Source organism: Mytilus trossulus, chromosome 1 (assembly GCF_036588685.1).
Source record: "Mytilus trossulus isolate FHL-02 chromosome 1, PNRI_Mtr1.1.1.hap1, whole genome shotgun sequence".
NCBI lineage: Eukaryota > Metazoa > Mollusca > Bivalvia > Mytilida > Mytilidae > Mytilus > Mytilus trossulus.
The window spans coordinates 77,174,171-77,194,662 of record NC_086373.1 but is presented as its reverse complement, the minus strand read 5'-3'; the positions used below and the strand labels follow the sequence as shown (position 1 = coordinate 77,194,662).

Genomic DNA, 20,492 nt, shown 5'->3' with positions numbered 1-20,492 from the left:
GAAAACAATAAAATAATGAGCAAAAAGCGAAATCCAAACTTTATTATGCTAGGATGAAGATATGATGCTCTTAAGACACCTTATTGGGTGTCCTAAAATTAGGACGAAAAATGAGATATATCGCAAGTTAAGAGAGCTTCGAGAACACGACTCAGGACAAAGACTTGTCATAAGATAGACTTCGGACACGTCCTAATCCTAAGATAGCTTCGAGAACATCACCCCAGACTTATCACCGAATATTTATACTTGTCTAAATTACCATATAATTGGAAATGAACAGTTGCATTCATTTAACAACAATGAAACTGGTGTAAATGTATTTACCATGCACACAAAGTCCAGTGTGACAGATGTTTGAAAGCCTTTGTAAGGCTCCATAGGTCGATTGTCGTAATGCAAAATTCTTGTGCCTACCAAACAGAGGAGGCTAAATTCCTCAAATTAATTTTCAGAAAATCCCCTCAAACAATGCTGTTGTTGAATATTAATGCATGCATCATTTATAATTGGACTTTAACATGTTTAAGTCACAACACTCTATTTGTATAATAATTTCTTATATATGCACAGATGTTGAGATCACTTTTTTTCCGTATGGCTATTGTTCAGCATTACCCCAAACTGAATTGTAAACTTGGCATATGTGGTCAATTAAATTTTTATTGCTTGCTATAAAGTCCGAAGAACATCACATGTTAAATTCCTATATGTACTAAAGTTACAAAGCTATATACATTATAATTGAATATACAGGCATACACAGGTTTAGAGAATAAAGTATTAATCATTTTTTTTCAATTCCAACAAGCAAATACCATAAAAGCCCCTTTTCAATTGACTGCCATAAACAAAATGATTTTCCTTAATTGTCGGTTTATTAAAAGGTGAAATGAATCAGCAGGAATTCGGGAATAATAAGGAAAGAACAAATTTCATTATTATTTAGTGAAAAACAGAAAACAGTCAATGACAAACAGCTGCTATAAGTATGTTTTAACAACAGATAGCTAATACCAATTTTGTAACCCCATGCCCAAACCACAATATATTAACTTTTTAGTTTACTGACATTTTGGAAGTTGAAATACACAGCAAAATATATCAACATGTCTTTGCTTTTCATTTTTGAATAAAATGTAGAATGCATTTGATCAAAGTAAAATAAATCCTTTAAGTTATGCGCATATATAACTGGTTGAGGAATTCTAAGATAAGAAGCATTTTCTCACTTTTATGCAAAACTTTTAGAAAATAAGATTAACTTTGTTTACGCGTTTTTATTGAAAGTTGAAAGTACAGTTTTATGTCTAAGATTTGAAGAGAATCATATGTGAATTTTAATGGGTATTAAATAATGGGTTAAAAATCGCAAAAACTTCAACATTGTCAGTGGGAAAGTGACGTCAATGTGTTTATAGGGATCATATTTCCCTGTTATCAAAACAAATTGTTGATTGATAAAGTCCATTTCTAATAGACTTCACAGACATGAACTGGGAATTCATAAATCAATGTCGATTTCTTCTGTTTATTTTACTATTCCATCGGACAGTTAGTTATGGCCATTTTGAGGACCATGAGACGTTCGGACCTTCACACAAAGTCGTTGACCAAACTTCGAAGGACAAAGTGGAAGTGTTAGGATCCGCGTTGAAGAAACATATACATCTACTTCGCAAAACATCAGAAACGAAGGTTGATCTCATTTTCTTGGTCGATAGTTCGGCTAGTGTAGGAAAAAGTAATTTTGGTAATGAATTAAAATTTGTTCGGAAACTATTAGCTGATTTTGTAGTGGACAATAATCATACAAAGATAGCTGTGATAACGTTTTCCTCACGGAGGTTTGTACTGAGACAGATAGATTATATAACACCACAACCGCAGGAAAAACACAAGTGTACCTTAATTGATGATGATTTACCTAATATAAGATATAAAGGAGGCGGTACCTACACCCTAGGTGCATTCCGAGAAGCTAAGGTAAGCGTAATTCATTAGGGAACGACCATTGATTTTCTTGTGTGTGTGGGGGGGGGGGGGTTTAAATGAATATTCTCGCCTAGTGATAGCTCAATGAATAACTTGACATAAACCTAGTATAAAATAAAAAATCTGCATGAAGAAAACAGTTGTGTACAAAACTTCAAAAGTGAAAATGAAAAAAATAATGAATAAGCATGATAAGCATCAGATGAAACTAAATGAAACTACACATAATGGTCAATCTTAAAAAAATCCTGTAACCCTCCCCCACCTACCCGAATAATACAATTATCGTCCCCTACTACTTTCAGTTTTGGTAGGATAGTATGTGGCGTGATTTGTGTGTTTGAAGACGGTTACAGGTCATGTATGTACCTGTGATTCATTCTTAACTTCTAAATTCTTGAACAAAGTCTGTCTTGAATTAAGTTATTTTGATTAGACAACAATGAAAAGATTGAGCATCTTGAAAGACCCGAATTGTTTACACCACATTATGCATATGTCAGAGGTCTAATTAATGTGAAATATTCCCCCTGTTATGCTTGTATTTGACAATATGATTAAAAAAATACTATTTATAGTTAAAAGTAACTGTTTAGTAATTTTCTTGGCAAATAGGGAACCCATTTGAGTTTTAAAACCTACATGCATCTCATATACTGATGGAATTGCACGAAAATCGCAAAAATAATATACATGAACAAAGTATGAGAATTAAAATCTACTAATGTCATTAAACTGATTTCAATCTTATAAAACTGTACGAGAATCTCAAACATATAAATGAAAATAGTTTGTCTAATCACGAGATCTTGAAAACATGCCTCTCGTCTGTCAACATTGTAATCTTATCTTTAGAGTACTTCAATATGTGCCAATTAATTCAACAATTTCTTACAGAGCATATAATATATCCTTGATGAATAAATAAGTGATAAGATACGAATTTCTAAATTTTATTTATTCAAATAATAGTGAGAACTAACACTGTCAGACAAACACCATAGATACACATAGCAAAATGTTTCCATGGATTGTAAGAATCAGTAAAATCATTGTTCAACAATGAAAAAATGTACTATGAAAATAACTTAGATATCAACTTACAAAATAGATTCATGCGATTTTGGTGAAGGCACGTGTTTAGGTGAAATGAACTTCTTGATCATTATTTTCGTGAATACAAAGTAACCAAAGTACTCGATTTTTTCAATTTTAATATAAAAGGAGCACATGAGATCATCTCTGTTTTGATGGGGTTCGAGTTTTGGTAAAGATATTGGATCTTGCAATTATTACTTATTACTTTAAATGTATTTTTGTTTTTTTTGCATTTCTATTATAAAATGAAATCAGGTGAAAGTTCAAAATATTTAACTGTGTTAGTTCGGCCGTCTTTGAATGAAATTGATGATCTAGGAAGAACATATCCTGGGAAAGGGTCTTTTACGACAGACCGTCCTAGGCACATTAGCCTTTTCCTTTTGTTGAACACATGATCGGGGGTCATTTGGTCGCTTATATATATAAAAAAGAAGAAGACGTGGTATGATTACCAATGAGACAACTGTCTACAAGAGACATAAATGACACAGACATTAACAACTATTATAGGTCACCGTACGGCCTTCAACAATGAGCAAAGCCCATACCGCATAGTCAGCTACAAAAGGCCCCGATATGACAATGGAAAACGATTCAAACGAGAAAAATAACGGCTTTATTTATATAAAAAAATAAACGAAAAATAAATATGTAACACATAAAACAAACGACAACCACTGAATTACAGTCTCCTGACTTGAGACAGGCACATTTATAAATAATGTGGCGGGGTTAACGGTTAAAATGTTAGCGGGATCCCAATATGTATGTTCCTCGGTTTTTAGTAGATAATTATCTCATTGACTGTCAAACGTTTCTAACTTTTGTACATTATTAAAGCAGTGTAGCTGTAGCTTTTCTTGGACGTCTTTTTTCCCAGAGAAGTCTGATGTTAAAGATGCATTATCTACGAGATTAAATATATAAAATATGTTTTTTGTGCAATCATTATTGAAAGTTAAATATTAATTGGATTTTCAGGAAGTTTGAATTGATTCAATATTGTCAAAAGAAGCTAAGAACTTCATGATGAATATTTTACTTGCAAGTGAATTTAATTCGTATTTATATGATTATTAATCCAACCCTTTAGCTATCGAGATTGGATACGTATTAATTAGGCGTGTTCAGCTATTTTAAGGAAAAAATGTCAATATTGAAAACGAAACAGGGTTAATCATTTGGTTGACTGATTTGATAAACAAAAAAACCAACAAAAAAACCCAAAAAAATTCGTATACATGTAGGTAAGAACGATGATCAACATATTGCTTTAACCTTTTATATGAAATGAAACAGACCAGACATCAAATTGCACGTGTTTGTTATCTATATATATATATCAATGTTTATGTTTATATCTGATTGAATGACCGTCGACAGTCTTCGTCACCTCGATATGGACAATTAGAAAGAGGCTCGACGAAAACACACAGATATGCTGATAAACATAATCGAGTCCATGCATGAAATATAAAAAAAAGAAGATGTGGTACGACGAAACAACTCGCCACAACAGACCAAATGACACATAAATTACCAGCTATAAGTTACAATATGAAATATCATTTTAGATTTTTTTATAATTCGGATAATTTTTTTAGCATGCTATGATAAATCAAGTATACGAATTTGAGTCATATCAGTGAACATAAATTTGGCAGTTAATGCCCCTTTATCTGTCGATATGATACTGTCGTGCTATCCAGTATTTTTGACTGTCCTTCTAACGTATTATTTCTAATACTTTAATAGCGAGAAATGTGTACGCTCTCAATGGTCACATATAGACTATTGAAAAAGAGCTTTTTATAATATGTCTATACAATATAAGAAGAATATGTATAAAAGAAATCATCATATTCAACATCACCTCTAGTTTTACACAGTAGACTAAATGTAATAGTGGAATAATTTTCATTTTGACAAATTTATGCGATTTTTTTCTCCCTATTTTATTTTTTTCATTAGGAAGTCTTAAAATCTGCAAGGCATGATGCAAGCAAGGCCATTTTTCTGATAACAGATGGATTTTCAAATGGTGGTGATCCTAGGCCTGATGCAAGAAAAATCAGAGAAAGTGGAGTTAAGATATTTACTGTGGGCATTGCCAACGGCAACAGGGATGAATTATGGGATATGTCATCTGAACCAAAAAATGAAACGAGTTTCATTCTTGATAGTTTTGAAGAATTCGAATCGTTGGCAAGAAGAGCATTACATGAAGGTAATCATAATCCTTAAGGTGGCACATAACACTACAGGGAGACTAACTCTTTTAATATCTGCTGAACGTTTCAATCTCATTCTATAATTAAAGGAAATATCAAGCTTCTTTGAAATTTTATTGTTATTATCTATATAGTATATACAATGATGTATACTAGTACTGTCATATCGAAAGAAAAATACTCGACTGCAACAAGATAAAGTATTCTAAGTTAGTTAGCGGTACAATTTCAATGTACAAAGATAGTACACAGAAAGTTCCTGATGAGATTTCTATCATATTCAATTTAAAAACTACTTGGTTTAACTTTTTTATTCAGATCTAGGTCGCGGTGACTTTATTGTACAGCCAGAAGATAAGTGCAGTGGGCTATGTTTTAAAGGATTTGATTGTTGTGATAAGAAGGCCACCTGTAAATGTGGCACGTATACAGGGACATATGAATGTATTTGTGGACCAGGTTACTATGGCACCGGTCTAAGAGAATCGTGCAAACGTAAGTCTTTCTTCAAAATGCAGTCCAATCGCTTTACTTAAGATATCTATAAAACTACATGATATTACTTAGTACCTGATATTTGCTTTTAACTTTCCGCATAAACTGTATCATATGTCGTTCTAACTTGTAGATGACATAATAGGTGTATCTCTGAGACTTTATACCTTATATAGGTTATATTTCCCTCATCATAAAATGTTTTTAAATGCTTATTTTGAAGGAATCAAATTATTTTCAGTTTTCTCTTTTGGTGGTCAAACAATAAATCACAAAAGAAGACAAATTACATAAACTGCAAGAATTTGAAAGTTTAACTCTCGTTATCAAAATTTAGTCATACCTTAATAGTGACAAGAAAATCCAAAGCGTTTTATCCTTCCAGCATGTCCACCAGGAACATATAAAGCTCGGCCTAGTCCTGGCGATGTAAGTACGTGTACCAGATGCCCGGATGAAAACCACACAACTGGTAAGGGAGCTGTTGATTTCTCACAATGTGCCTGCAAGAAGGGATTCAGAGATTTCAATAATACTGGATGTGTTGGTGGGTATTAATATTTGAAAATGCAATGCAATAATATACGAGATACCTTTGCGTGAAGTTCAGGTTATTGGGTTATAAATACCAAACAAATTGCTTACAATGTTTTGATAATCACTTGGATAACCTGCTTTGTTTTACTATTATTTTTATCTAGTCTATTTGCATATTTGTATGGCAATACATATTTAGCAAAAGTTATAAAAGACATGATAATGGTTTTATTGAAATTATATATCAGTTTACATCTTTGAACTTGCTAAGTATAGAAATATTAATTGAAAATGAGGAATTTCATTGTCAATGAGACAAGTATCCACCGAGTCAAAAGGACGAGCATATTTGAGTGAAATTAAATACAAGAAATAAACTTATAAGTAACAAATAAACGATCATATTTGTAAATCTCATTCGCACAAATGAGTTCCATTGTATACGTTTAAAATAGGACAATCAATGGATGCATTATACAATAGTCTCGATTGCATCATCAAAAATAGTATGTATATGTCGTGTACAGGTTGCAATTTTGTACAGGTTATAACATGTACAAAAATGTTGTACATGTTATAACTTGTATAATGCAAAGATACAAGTTATAACATGTACAAAAGTACCTCATACATGTTATAACCTGTACAAAATAATGCTTTAAAATGGTTTTAACTTGTACAAAATTTAAGATAGATATTAATGAAGTAAATTATACATTTAAATTCACCACTTCATAAAGAACAACAATAAATAGGCCAGAACGTGTCTTTTTCTGTGAGGACAATGATCACAAAGTTTAAGAAATATATGTTTCATGACTTTATGTTGGCAAAATGTGTTTTCATACAAATGTATAATTGTATGTTTTATGCAGTCCATCATGGCTTAAATAAGTGTGACACTATTTACTAAAAGCTTGTATTTCCTCAATGACAATTGACATTAGGTTCTAGTAACTAAATTCTTCCAATAAATTTAAGAACAATGCCTAATAATTTTGGGTAATACTCCTCCCTCTCGTTTTATAGCATGCAAAGACTAAAACAATGTCTTATATGCTTACTCTGTAAAAGCAAAAGAGAGCTGAAATAGTTTTCATCAAACCACGCTTCATTATCAATATCTTTGGATCTACTCTTCAACATTTTTGGCCTTCAGCATGACTTATGTAAAATTATAACTCAATTTTTGTTTATAAACTATAAGATCATCGCATGAGGCGAATGTCATTTTGATGTTTTAAATATATATCCTCTACTTTGAAAGCATTTATTCCTGGCCTTTGGATGGTGTCTGCTCCATGGGCGCGTTGTTGTCTTTTAGACACATACCCCATTTCCATTCCCAATTTTATTTGTAGACACATCTATCCTGGCCATCCTCTTATGTCTTTTAGTGTCAGAATGAAATTATTTTACTATTGCCTTCAAAGTGGACACTCACAAGTATAACTCAGCAAATAAAGATATGTCCATAGATAGTCATAAGAGGATCATAAGACATGTCATTAAGATATATCTTATGACAGGTCTTAGAAATGCTTCGCAATACCAACCCCTGGACATTAACTGTATCAAAAAAGGACACCCTGAACATCAACTGTATCAAAAAAGGACAACATACACTAACATGAAGGAATAACAAAAAAAGTTATGAACATATTATTAAGGTTAATAATATATGTTGTGATAATAAAAACATATCCTTATTTTCGATTTTGTACAAGTTAAAACCATTTTTAAGCAATATTGTGTACAGGTTATAACATGTACGATGTACTTTTGTACATGTTATAACTTGTATTTTGGCATTATACAAGTTATAACATGTACAATATTTTTGTACATGTTATAACCTGTACAAAATCGCAACTTGTACACGACATATATATTCAGTCTGAAGTTTCAAGGGACTAGCTTTTCTTTTTGATTCCCGAAGCTTTCACAAATGTTATTTTTAATAAAAAAAATTATGGCAAATAAAATTAAGATGACTATCATTAGATGTATGTATGAGACTACACTATAAAAACAAATAATCCCCACTGACATTTTCAGCGATGCGATGTCCAGCATTAAGTGCTCCTAGGAATGGATATTTTGTAAATGATAAATGTGACAACGTTTTCAATGCTGCGTGTGGTATCAGGTGTAAGCCTGGTTATTATCTTAAAGGGAGCAGTCTGAGAATTTGTCAAGAAGGAGGATCATGGAGCGGCAGACAAACAGAGTGTATAAGTAAGTATATATTAAATGGAAGAAACAAGTGCTTTTCATTATTGTCATAAGGTGGCGTAGTGGTTTTTGCTTATGGTTTTGTGTAATCTTTTGCATAAATGATAGAACAATTACCGCAGCTCTTATATTTAATGGTAATATTTATTCTTTCATTTTAGTGAAAACCTGCCCAGCTTTACCTAGACCAAAAAATGGAAACATGATTTGTGATAAAGATGGGTTTTCATTTTCGACAGTATGTCGTTTTACATGCGATACTGGATATAAGTTGGTGGGTTCCAGGAAGAGAGAATGTCTTGCTATCGCGGCTTGGACTGGTATCAATACCAGATGCAGAGGTATTTTATATACATATTAATATAAAAACGAAAAATAAAAAAAAAGTATTTTAAATTAAAGTCTTGCGTGTTACAACTGTATTGTTGTTTTTATCTTATTATTGCAGAAATAACATGCAGACCTTTGCCATTCATAAAAGATGGGAAGGTATATCCTTCAGCTTGTACTAAAGATAATGTCCAATTCGGAACTACGTGTCAGATTACTTGTTACCATGGATACTCCGTTGTTGGTCCTCCTATTAAGCAATGTACACCAGATGGAATGTGGGTTCCGTCAGCACGAGGAGAAATGACTCATTGTGAAGGTATATTTTTATATGTCAAAGAATTTAATAAACTGAATTACTTCGTTTGCAAACGAAATTAATTTTATTCCGTGTAACTTTTATCTTTGTGCACGTAACCTCGAAGCTACTGTACTCAGTATTGCCGAGATGCAACTGAGTATAACTTTTCAAACTTATGATATTTACTCCATACTTACTACATATTGAAAGCATACTATATCTTTCGCACTTTCTAGTTCTATGTAACAATATTACAGCAGCACTTAATATATAAACGCTTGCTTTTCCTATCATGATTTCCCCTTTAAATGGTTGTCGATCACAACCTATAGTTCTTAATTGGAAAATACACAACCTATAGTTCTTAATTGGAAAATACGAAGTCATACTTTTGGGAGTTTTAAAAACGCCATCACGATTTGCTTGGTCATTTTGTATATTTGTGCAACAGATGGCACCAGATTTTGGTCAAGAATCCCCTTCTACGACTGTGCTTTATCATATACAAAGCAGCACCTCGACGGGTGCCACAAGTTGCTCAGGATCTTCTTATCCCTCTGAGCACATTCGATAACACCCCTCCTAAAACTTTCACTTTAATAGATATACATAACCGATTATTATGCAACCTTCTAACCAAACCGAGCACCTAATGTTTTCCGAAGTACCAAGGTATTTTTACCATCATTCGGAACAACTTCATGTCGGGTATTCGAAACAATTCAGGAATTGTAATGTTTAAAGTAAATTAAATAATGCTCGCTACTATCACGATTATATTAGTTTGTTCTTCAATTGCATTTACTTGATGACAACCATTCCTGTTTGATCACGTGTATGTTCGACTTATACGAGCTTCAAGTCAGGAGATTGTCCACAATGACCGAATGAATCCAGGCTTTCTTTTGACAATTCTACTACTGTAAATATGCTCGCAATTTCTTTTTTGCATACTTGTATATATGTTTATCTGTTTCCTTCTGACTACTGGTACCTTTTTTTTGCAGACACAAGTCCACCAATTATGAAGTGTCCGCCTGACGTAGAAATAGACGCCGATCCAGACGATAGTAGTGCAGAAGTTATTTGGCAACCACCAGTTGCTCTTGACAACTCTGGAATACGACCGATTGTAACCGTTGTTCCCGCAATTGAACCACCAAAACGGTTTCCTATTGGTTTTACAAAGGTCAAATATATAGCAGAAGATCTAAGTGGGAACAAGATTAAATGTAAATTCACTGTCCACGTTAAAGGTACGGAAAAAAATAAACAATTTTGAAGCCATAAGAATATCCGCAATTTTCAAATAAAATTTAATAGGTTTTTTTTTGCTAATCTTAACTGAACTATATCGATTGTTTTTCTTCTGTTGGTGATTGCGTTATAAAACAAATGTTTATATTTATCGTCTGACTTCTATGAAGTATATTGCATTGGCTGCTTGTTTAACGTCCAGTGACAGATATATGAAATTTGTATTCAGGATGAGAAACAACTAATAAATGTGCATTGAAGGCTCTGCAAATTATACCAACTTTGCCTGAAGGGCGGGAGTTAGGACTTCTAATTTCAGAATTTAAAAAAATGTGCAGAATGTTTTCATTGCAATGTGCAATCTATGGACCCTTCGAAGAGATATTTCAAATTGTTCTCTGTTTGATGTACAGAAGGGAGTGTTGTACCTTCAAAAAATGTGGCAATGAATCCCCCTCCCCTAAAGAAAAATATTTTAACCTTACTCAGCTGCTTATTTATGCATCCCATATTCAATTGAGAGGTCCATTTGTGTAAATGGTATCGAACTTTTCTTTGTTATATAAAATATTTCAAATCATTTAACTTTGGTTGTTTTTCTCTCTATAGATGTTACGCCACCTATGGCAGACCGGTGTGTCTCACCTTTCCCATATATTACATCTGAACAATATGCCAATGTAACGTGGGATGAACCAGAGTTCAGCGATAATTCTGGAACCGTAACTCGAGTGGAGAGGAACATTGCCCCGGGTTTGTTTCCACAGGGAGAAACTGAGGTTATTTACACTGCGTTTGACAACAACGGCAACAACAACACATGTGTGATCAAAGTCAATGTATTACGTAAGTACAAAGAAGATATATTCCCCGCGTTTTATTACTTAAACTATGGTACTTTTCAGTCGAGGTACTTACAATTTCGTTAAAACCAATAATTTAAAAACAACAACAATATTGTAAGATGGAGTAGAAGACAGTTTAGAAATTGCATACTCTATCGAATGTTATTAAAAGAGGTACTAAAGTCTGGATCAAACCCCGAAACTGATAAATCAGAAGTTAACACTAATTTCATCTTTTCAGCATACCTGTACCCTATTTTTTATCTTTTCAGCTCACCATGTCAGTAGGCTTTTTGGGGGTCTTTTAAGCCAACCCAAGTCAGCAGCCTTATTCAATATTTTCAACCAATCAATGCCAATACTCTATTTATTTTGCACATGCCTATGTCAGAACCTTTATTTGACCTTTTCAGCCTTTGTGTCAATTTTTTAACCCACCAATGTCAGAAGCCTTATTTTAACTTTTTAAGCCCATCCAATTTTTGTTTGTTAGTATCTTGTTTTTTTTTATGTGTTTCAGCCCACCCATGTCAGTATCCACCAGTCCCTGTCAATGGTGAACGAGAATGTTTTGAGACAGACGAAGGTGTCCACTGTAGTGTGAACTGTTTGGAAGGTTATGCGTTTGCTATACAACCTGCTGACGGCTATTTCTGTGCATATGACCAAAAATGGAGACCAGAGGGCAAATTACCTATTCCTGACTGTTCTGGTAATATAAATATATAATACATTTATTCCCATAACTTTAATGATTGTAACACGTATGTCATGCAAAATAAAACGGACCACAATTCACGTGGAGGATGAATTCTATCATATTTCATATCTGCTAGTATTGAACGGGTGAAAACAAGAAATGAATGTACGGTGTGCACAAAGCTGAGTCCACAAACGTAACGTCTTCAAATTACTAAAACCATTAACGACGTCGGCATTTTCCTCCAGAAAACAAGCGCGTAACAAAAACACTGGACACTTATTTTATCACATAACTTTAAATATTTACGTTCAACATATTTCTTTTTTCTTTCGAACAAAAATGTGCAGCAAATGCACATTCTGGAAATATAAATAGATATATGCTAAGAGCAGTGAAATGGAAATGATTAGCGATTATGTCGTGGACCCTTTTCAGATAATAGCGTTAAAACGTCATTTCTTAAGATTGTAACATACTAGCTGGACATTAAAAAAAATCAGGTGTTCAGTCTGGACTATGGAATCATTCATATTTTGAGGATTATTTTAAACCTCTGGTTATGCACATTTGGAATACCAAGTTTTTTTTTAAATAAAAAGATTGTAATTACATATTGTTCTTGTCGATTCTTTCATTTCGATTATTAATCCTGCCAAATTACTACTTCTTACACATAACGAAGACCATTCCAAACTTATCTACCATGATCGTTTTTGATTTTTTTTGCGATGAATTTCGTGTGATGTCCGAGTCAGAATCCGAACAATTCTGTAATACGAAAATGCAGGGAAATTTGTTGAATTTGTATAAGTTTTAGGTCAAAAACTCTAATTTATGCTTATTTAATGTTACAAGTTACACCGTATTTTTGCTGTTTTCTATATTCCGTTTCGTTTTTTATAGATTAAATTTTAATTTACCTTACTAATTAATGGCATGCATTCATCATTTTATCATAAAAAAATTCTTATTCCTATTCTTATTCAAAAATATTTTAAACACGGTTGTATAAAACTATCTAAAAGGCGCATTTTACAGTTGCCGTCAACTTTGTGCACGCTGTCATTTATACAAGTGAGAGGTTTAGCTAGCTATAAAACCAGGTTCAATCCATCATTTTCTACATAAGAAAATGCCTGTACCAAGTCAGAAATATGACAATTGTTATCCATTCGTTCGATGTGTTTGTGATTTTGATTTTGCCATTTGATTAAGGGCTTTTCGTTTTGAATTTTGCTTTTCGTTTTTTAGCTCACCTGGCCCAAAGGGGCCAAGTGAGCTTTTCTCATCACTTGGCGTCCGGCGTCGTCCGTCGTCGTCGTCCGTCGTCGTCGTCCTGCTTTAACTTTTACAAAAATCTTCTTCTCTGAAACTACTAGGCCAAATTTAACCAAACTTGGCCACAATCATCATTGGGGTATCTAGTTTAAAAATTGTGTCCGGTGACCCCGCCAACTAACCAAGATGGCCGCCATGGCTATAAATAGAACATACGGGTAAAATGCAGTTTTTGGCTTATAACTCAAAAACCAAAGCATTTAGGGCAAATCTGACTTGGGGTAATATTGTTAATTAGGTAAAGATCTATCTGCCCTGAAATTTTCAGATGAATCTGACATTCCGTTGTTAGGTTGCTGCCCCTGAATTGGTAATTTTAAGGAAATTTTGTTGTTTTTGGTTATTATCTTGATTATTATTTTAGATAGTGATAAACTGTAAAAGCAATAATGTTCAGCAAAGTAAGATCTACAAATAAGTCAACATGACCAAAATGATCAGTTGACCACTTTAGGAGTTATTGCCCTTTATAGTCAATTTTTAACCATTTTTCGTAAATCTTAGTAATCTTTTAGAAAAATCTTCTCCTCTGAAACTGCTGGGCCAAATTATTTGAAACTTGGCCACAATCATCATTGGGGTATCTTGTTTAAAAATTGTGTCCGGTGACCCCGCCAACTAACCAAGATGACCGCCATGGCTATAAATAGAACATAGGGGTAAAATGCAGTTTTTGGCTTATAACTCAAAAACCAAAGCATTTAGAGCAAATCTGACATGGGTAAAATTGTTAATCAGGCTAAGATTAATCTGCCCTGAAATTTTCAGATGAAATGGACAACCTGTTTTTGGGTTGCGGCCCCTGAATTGGTAATTTTAAGGAAATTTTGCTGTTTTTGGTTATTATATTGAATATTATTATAGATATAGGTAAACTGTAAACAGCAATAATGTTCAGCAAGGTCAGATTTACAAATAAGTCAACATGACCAAAATGGTCAGTTGACCTCTTTAGGAGTTATTGCCCTTTAAAGTCAATTTTCAACCATTTTTCGTAAATTTTATATATCTTTTACTAAAATCTTCTTCTCTGAAACTGCTGTGCCAAATTGATCCAAACTTGGCCACAATCATCTTTGGGGTTTCTTGTTTAAAAAATGTGTCCGGTGACCTGGCCATCAAACCAAGATGGCCGCCACAGCTAAAAATAGAACATAGGGGTAAAATGCAGTTTTTGGCTTATAACTCAAAAACCAAATAATTTAGAGAAAATCTGACATGAGGTAAAATTGTTAATCAGGTCAAGATCTATCTGCCCTGAAATTTTCAGATGAATTGGACAACCTGTTTTTGGGTTGCGGCCCCTGAATTGGTAATTTTAAGGAAATTTTGCTGTTTTTGGTTATTATATTGAATATTATTATAGATATAGGTAAACTGTAAACAGTAATAATGTTCAGCAAAGTAAGATCTACAAATAAGTCAACATGAACGAAATAGTCAAGGCCACACTTAAAAATATTTTGGTTTGCCCAAACCCTACCCAAAGGTTGAAACAGTGGGTAGGTATGTAGGCATTTTCTTTCTTTTTTTTCAAAAAAAGAAATTGAAGTATCAGATGTTTATTCGTCCATGTAGTCTTCATGCCTATTTGATTAATAAAAAACTTCTTCAAATCAGGACAATAAAAGAATTTGAGTAGGCAGCTTTTTTCTGGGTAGGTAGCGTTTGGGCAAACAAACCTATTATTTATTATGGCCAAATTGACCCCTGTAGGAGTTATTGACCTTTGTAGTCAATTTTCAATCTGCTTCCTTTGTTTAATATTCACATAGACCAAGGTGAGCGACACAGGCTCTTTAGAGCCTCTAGTTTTAGTGATTTTACTTTTTACATTAGCAAAAAAGTCTTGTTAAGGATATTTATGAACACGTGTCATGGAATAGTTTCAAAAGAAGAACATTCTGGAATGAAATAAATATCATGGACTATTTGTTTTAAATAGGAACAGATATAATATCATTGTTAATAAACATTTGACATTTGAAATTTGGTGCAAATTTGTCTCATTGGCATTCATACCACATGTTTTTTTATACAGGTTTCAAGAGAAATTTCTATTAAGAGGAACACGGATGTGTTAAGAATTTACCTTCTTTCTTTTCTTTCCTTTTCTTAAATGAAATCGTGTTCTACAATTTTTAGTTGAGACGTCTTCCAACAGTGTGGCACAGCCTGCTTCAGTGACGTATATTGGATCAATTCCCTGCGGCAAAGAAATTCTCGTCAACGAAATGGAAAGTATATTTCAACAGAAAGTCAAAGAACAGGTATGTCTAAACGGACCAAATGATATATAGTGAACTGAGTATAATATACAGACTGTACGAACTAAGAAATCTTTGAACTATCAAATCATGTGATATCTGGTGCTTTTGTTTTCTAGGTTGCAGATCACATACAAGTGTGATCTTGATTGAATGAATTTTGTCTATATTACGGCCATTATTTTGAAACAGATATTAACATTATTTGGTATAAAATGATATAATCTGTTTAACCAATATTTAATCTAAATACAGCAACTGGGTGGATCTATTTCGTATTATTTGTGTGTTTATGTCCCACAATAATCCTCGCTATCTCAAGTTCATTTGAATTGGCCTGCGAATTATAAAGTGTTTCTAAATATGTTGAGGGTTATTTTGGAATAAAGGCTTCAATATCGATATTGAATGAATAATACAAAATTAAAAGTTGCTTTAAGCCACGTACTACTTTGACAATTCAATGGCTGGTTTGTCCATACGCTTTTTTCATGTTAAAATTGATTTGTCTGAGTGAAAACTAGTCAGGCTCCTTGAGCTTTGAGCTTTCAGACATCAGGGTTGAGTTCAATATTGTAGCTGCTGTCAATATCTGTGAAGCAACTAGTCTATAGCTATACGACCACTAGTCAAAATCTACGTATCACTTCGTAGCAGCTACGATATTGAACGCGGACCTGGTATCACTGTCTATACATAAATTTGTGAGATTGATATAGATGTAATAATTGTAAATATAGTGATATAGCAAGAACATTTCATATGTAATTTATTGCAGATAGCCGCCATATGCGACGAAAATGTAGTTTGTGAAGTAGAAAATATACAGACATCTTGCGAAGAGGAAGACGAAGGTATATGATTTTTTAAAAATCTCAATTATTTAAACACATATTACTAATACAGGCATTTCATAATATTTTATCATATTGCCGCTTCTCGTAGAAGGTGTTACCATGATTATTTGAAAGGCAAATATTTGAAATTAAACAGTTTTCTTGTTACTAATCATAGTACTTCTTCTTGTTTCATATTGTTTTCAAATATAGTAAGTTTTGTAGGTTGATAAGAATTATTGGTTTTCAAGAAAGGGATAACCACATGCTCAGTAATGTCTTTAATACATGCTGCAGGGATGTTTTGTTCCAATTGTTTTGACCAATGAAAATTCAATGAGCATTTCATTTTTTCTTTTCTATTAGATTTCAATAAAATAAAGTTGGTGTTTAATCATAGAAATAGACGAAATGTTAACGAGTTTACACGTTTGAAGAGAGCAACAAACCCACAGAAGAAAAGCAAGAAGAAAAGTTACTCGATAACTTTTACCTTTACAGTGAAAGGTATAATATATTTTATGCAGTTTTTGTTACATTCTTTCATTTACACCTCTCGTATTTTGGGGAGTTTACATCGTATCCTCGTCATACAATAAGCAAATAAGGATTACTGTTTTTACAATTTTTCCTTTAATTTCAATTCGGGAAAATGGATCTAGCATCTGAATTAACAATATAAACGGATCTGCATGTAGTATCTGAATTAAAAATAATATACATGTAATGTATCAAGACCAAAACAAATATATAGGTCATTGTGTTTGTTTTTGAGATATTAGCCATTGGCAGGAAATTGTTCTCTCTTGAATTTTCATAGCCTTATCATTGACAAGTTTAATTTCCAAAAAACTATTAAAAAATAACAAAAGATTTTATTAGACTTTCATAGATGGCTTATCATCATACATGCGAAAGATTTATAAAAAGAAAAATGGGGGGTCTATTGGTATTTTTTAAGGCATTCAAATGGATAAAATCAGAGGATTCCGAAATCTGACCAAAACAAACAAAAAATGACAAGCAAACTTCCTTAAAGAAAGTTAAGTTTGATAAACATGCCAATTTTTATTGTCTCAATAAATCTTCAAATTGCTTCCTACTGCTTTTATTTTTAAATTTTGATTGCACTGTTCGGAAAAGTTCGGTATTTCCGAAATTTAATTGAATATTTTCAATGAAGGATAAAGTTAGATTAACCTTTTATAAATGAAGACTTTAAAGGATTTCAGCAACCCTGTCTAGAAGGCAACTTACTTAGTTATGTTTTACAGGTAAAATGAAGAAACCAAATAAGGACAAAAGTCCCACTAAGAAACTAGACAAATTAGAAAGTTCGATGGAACAAGTGGCTGACACTGTACAAATAGAGGCACAACAAGGAACATGGGATTTAAAGATGAAAAATGCAAAAATGCAGTTTTCCAACATCTCCTATGATTCTGAACAACAAAAGTTGGAATGTGAGGAAGGAAGTATACTGATTAACACATCTTGCAGTAAGTATTATTCAGATGGTTAAGTTTTTAAAAAATAGAACATAATAAAATCATAGAACTACCGATTTTTTGTGCGCACAACTCTTGATTCTGGAAGTAGAATCATATTCAAAACAGTGTGGCTGTGGCCATTGATTGACGTCCTTAATTCATCCAATGACTAGGACAGCTTATGTGAACGTTTGTCTGTAACAACACTGCTCACTTCTTACTTATTATAGAATTCAACTGTAGGGTCACCAAAGGTTCTTAACGCCTTTAATAATAAAATAATCCGAAAAATTAATCAATTCAATTCAATTCTTTATTACTTTAAGCACATTATGCTTCTCAGTGCAATAAATACAAATACATTTTTATAACACAACATGACATAATACATCAGAGAAGTAAATAAATATCAAGTATTGACCAATAACAGTTTGGTCCTATGATTAAATGCATTAAACAGAAATTTACACAAATTACGCAAATCTTTTACATTTTCAGTGCTGAGAAGTTGCACTAATTTGAACGACTATGGACGTCTATAATAATAAGGTTTAATAAACTGTCTCCTTAAGTCTCTATAACATTCACATTGTAAAACAAAATGGAATTCATCTTCAGTGATATTCAAAGTACAAAGAGTACACTTTCTATCTAACCTATTAACTCCATGATAACGGCCTACTTCAACAAACAAATTATGAGATGACAATCTAAGGCGAGTTAAATACACTCTAAAATTCATATGTTTAGTTAGATAATTCTGTAAATATACATTATTGACAATATATTTATATAAATAACACTTAGATGAAACGTTCAGTTGATCATTCAAAGTCTGTTTTGCTTGATCATATATCCTTGTTTTTACAAATAATAATAAATTTGTATCAATAATCAAATTATCTTTGTTATGCCAGATCTCTTTCAAACCTAACTTAAATAATAAGTGTTGTAGTTGATAAATCCAACTGATTCTAATATTACAGAAATTGTACGGTTGTTCCCTGTAGCAGTTTTTAAGAATACAGTTGCTTGTGGATAACAATTTTAACCAGTACTTCACTATTTTGTACATTCTATAATATATCAAAGGATATCTACCCAATTCAAAATAAACCATAACATTTGTTGTACATTGTTTAACACCTAATATGTTTTTGCAAAAATCAAGTTGTATTTTTTCAATATTTGGAGCTTTATGGAAGCCCCAAATTTCACAACCATAACACAAAATACTGCTAATGTAAGTATCAAATAAATTCAAATATGTAAAAACATTCAAATACAATGACGAAACCTCCGACTTTAAACCAAAAACAGCTTTTCTACTTTGCTCAGCTAAATGTTTTTGAGCTTTAACAAATTTACCGTTAAAATTTAACAGTACACCAAGGTAACAAAATTTATCCACTATGTCAATAGTATTGCCATCATAATACCAAATTTCTTCGTCTTTTACATAACCTCCGTTTCTAAATACCATAAATTTTGTTTTGGCAATATTTACAGTCAAACCCCATTTACAAGTATATAATAATAATGTGTCTAACATATCTTGCAAGCCAATAACTGAATCAGAAAATAAAATCATATCATCAGCATACATCAGTAGAAATAATGACAAGTCTTGCACTTCATATGGTATATTACTATTACGTAGATATTCCATTTCAAAGTCATTTACATATAACGAAAAAAGTATAGGAGAAAGAACTTCCCCTTGCATAAGACCAACTGAACTTGTAAACTGCTCAGAATAAAAACCATCAACTTTCACACATACTTTTACTGTAGAATACATTGATTTTAAAACAGACAGTAATTTGCCTGTTATACCAACTCTTGACAGTTTCAACCATAAGTTAAGTCTGGTTACGGAGTCAAATGCCTGTTTGTAATCAACGAAACAGCAATATAAACGTTTTTTTTCTTGAAGAGTGCTTTCTGAACGAGTGTCAACAAAGAATAATTTGCATCAACAGTGCTGCTACCCGGGCGAAATCCAAATTGCGCATCTGTAATAATATCATTATTCTCAGACCATTTAATTAGTCTTGAATTTATAATAGATGTAAACAGTTTCGCTAAATTACTGACTAAACTTATTCCACGATAGTTCGCTGGATCGGACGAGTCGCCTTTTTTAAAAACAGGAATTAACACTGCGAGTGCCCAAGTTTTCGGAAAATGTCCTGATGCTAATATCTTATTGAATATTTCCTCTAGCCTAAGGAATGGTAGCAGAATATCCTTAAATTCAATGAATAACTCGTTAAATGTACCATCAATACCATGACTTTTACCCAGTTTTAGGTTAGAAATACACTTCAAAATTTCATCTTGTGTAATAGGCAATATAGGAAAGGTGTACTGACATAAGTAGTCTCTAAACACATTAGCTCCATGGAGCTTTCGTTAGTAGAAGCCATATTAACTATGTGTATCAGTGAGAAAAATGTAAAAGCATAAAAATATAGTATATATACCAATACACATAATTAACAGCGCCTGGTAACCGCCGGTTAACTCAA

At 32.6% G+C, this 20,492-nt stretch overlaps 1 protein-coding gene and 1 long non-coding RNA gene across 2 annotated transcripts in view; one reads left to right on the top strand and one right to left on the bottom strand.

Annotated features, from left to right (window-relative positions):
- LOC134685566 (uncharacterized) overlaps positions 1-6,277 on the bottom strand; it is a 55,391-nt gene extending 49,114 nt beyond the window's left edge. The window contains exon 1 of the long non-coding RNA XR_010101311.1: positions 6,166-6,277. This is a non-coding gene — a long non-coding RNA (uncharacterized LOC134685566). The remainder of the gene's footprint in view (positions 1-6,165) is intronic.
- The window catches only part of LOC134685546 (sushi, von Willebrand factor type A, EGF and pentraxin domain-containing protein 1-like), a 55,329-nt gene continuing 36,255 nt past the window's right edge, over positions 1,419-20,492 (top strand). The window contains exons 1-14 of the mRNA XM_063545332.1: positions 1,419-1,986; positions 5,068-5,323; positions 5,646-5,822; positions 6,208-6,369; positions 8,418-8,597; positions 8,756-8,935; positions 9,043-9,243; positions 10,233-10,481; positions 11,092-11,328; positions 11,848-12,039; positions 15,514-15,638; positions 16,414-16,489; positions 16,838-16,978; positions 17,746-17,970. Of these exons, the coding sequence (XP_063401402.1) occupies positions 1,492-1,986; positions 5,068-5,323; positions 5,646-5,822; positions 6,208-6,369; positions 8,418-8,597; positions 8,756-8,935; positions 9,043-9,243; positions 10,233-10,481; positions 11,092-11,328; positions 11,848-12,039; positions 15,514-15,638; positions 16,414-16,489; positions 16,838-16,978; positions 17,746-17,970 (2,896 nt within the window). The 5' untranslated portion in view covers positions 1,419-1,491. The remainder of the gene's footprint in view (positions 1,987-5,067; positions 5,324-5,645; positions 5,823-6,207; positions 6,370-8,417; positions 8,598-8,755; positions 8,936-9,042; positions 9,244-10,232; positions 10,482-11,091; positions 11,329-11,847; positions 12,040-15,513; positions 15,639-16,413; positions 16,490-16,837; positions 16,979-17,745; positions 17,971-20,492) is intronic.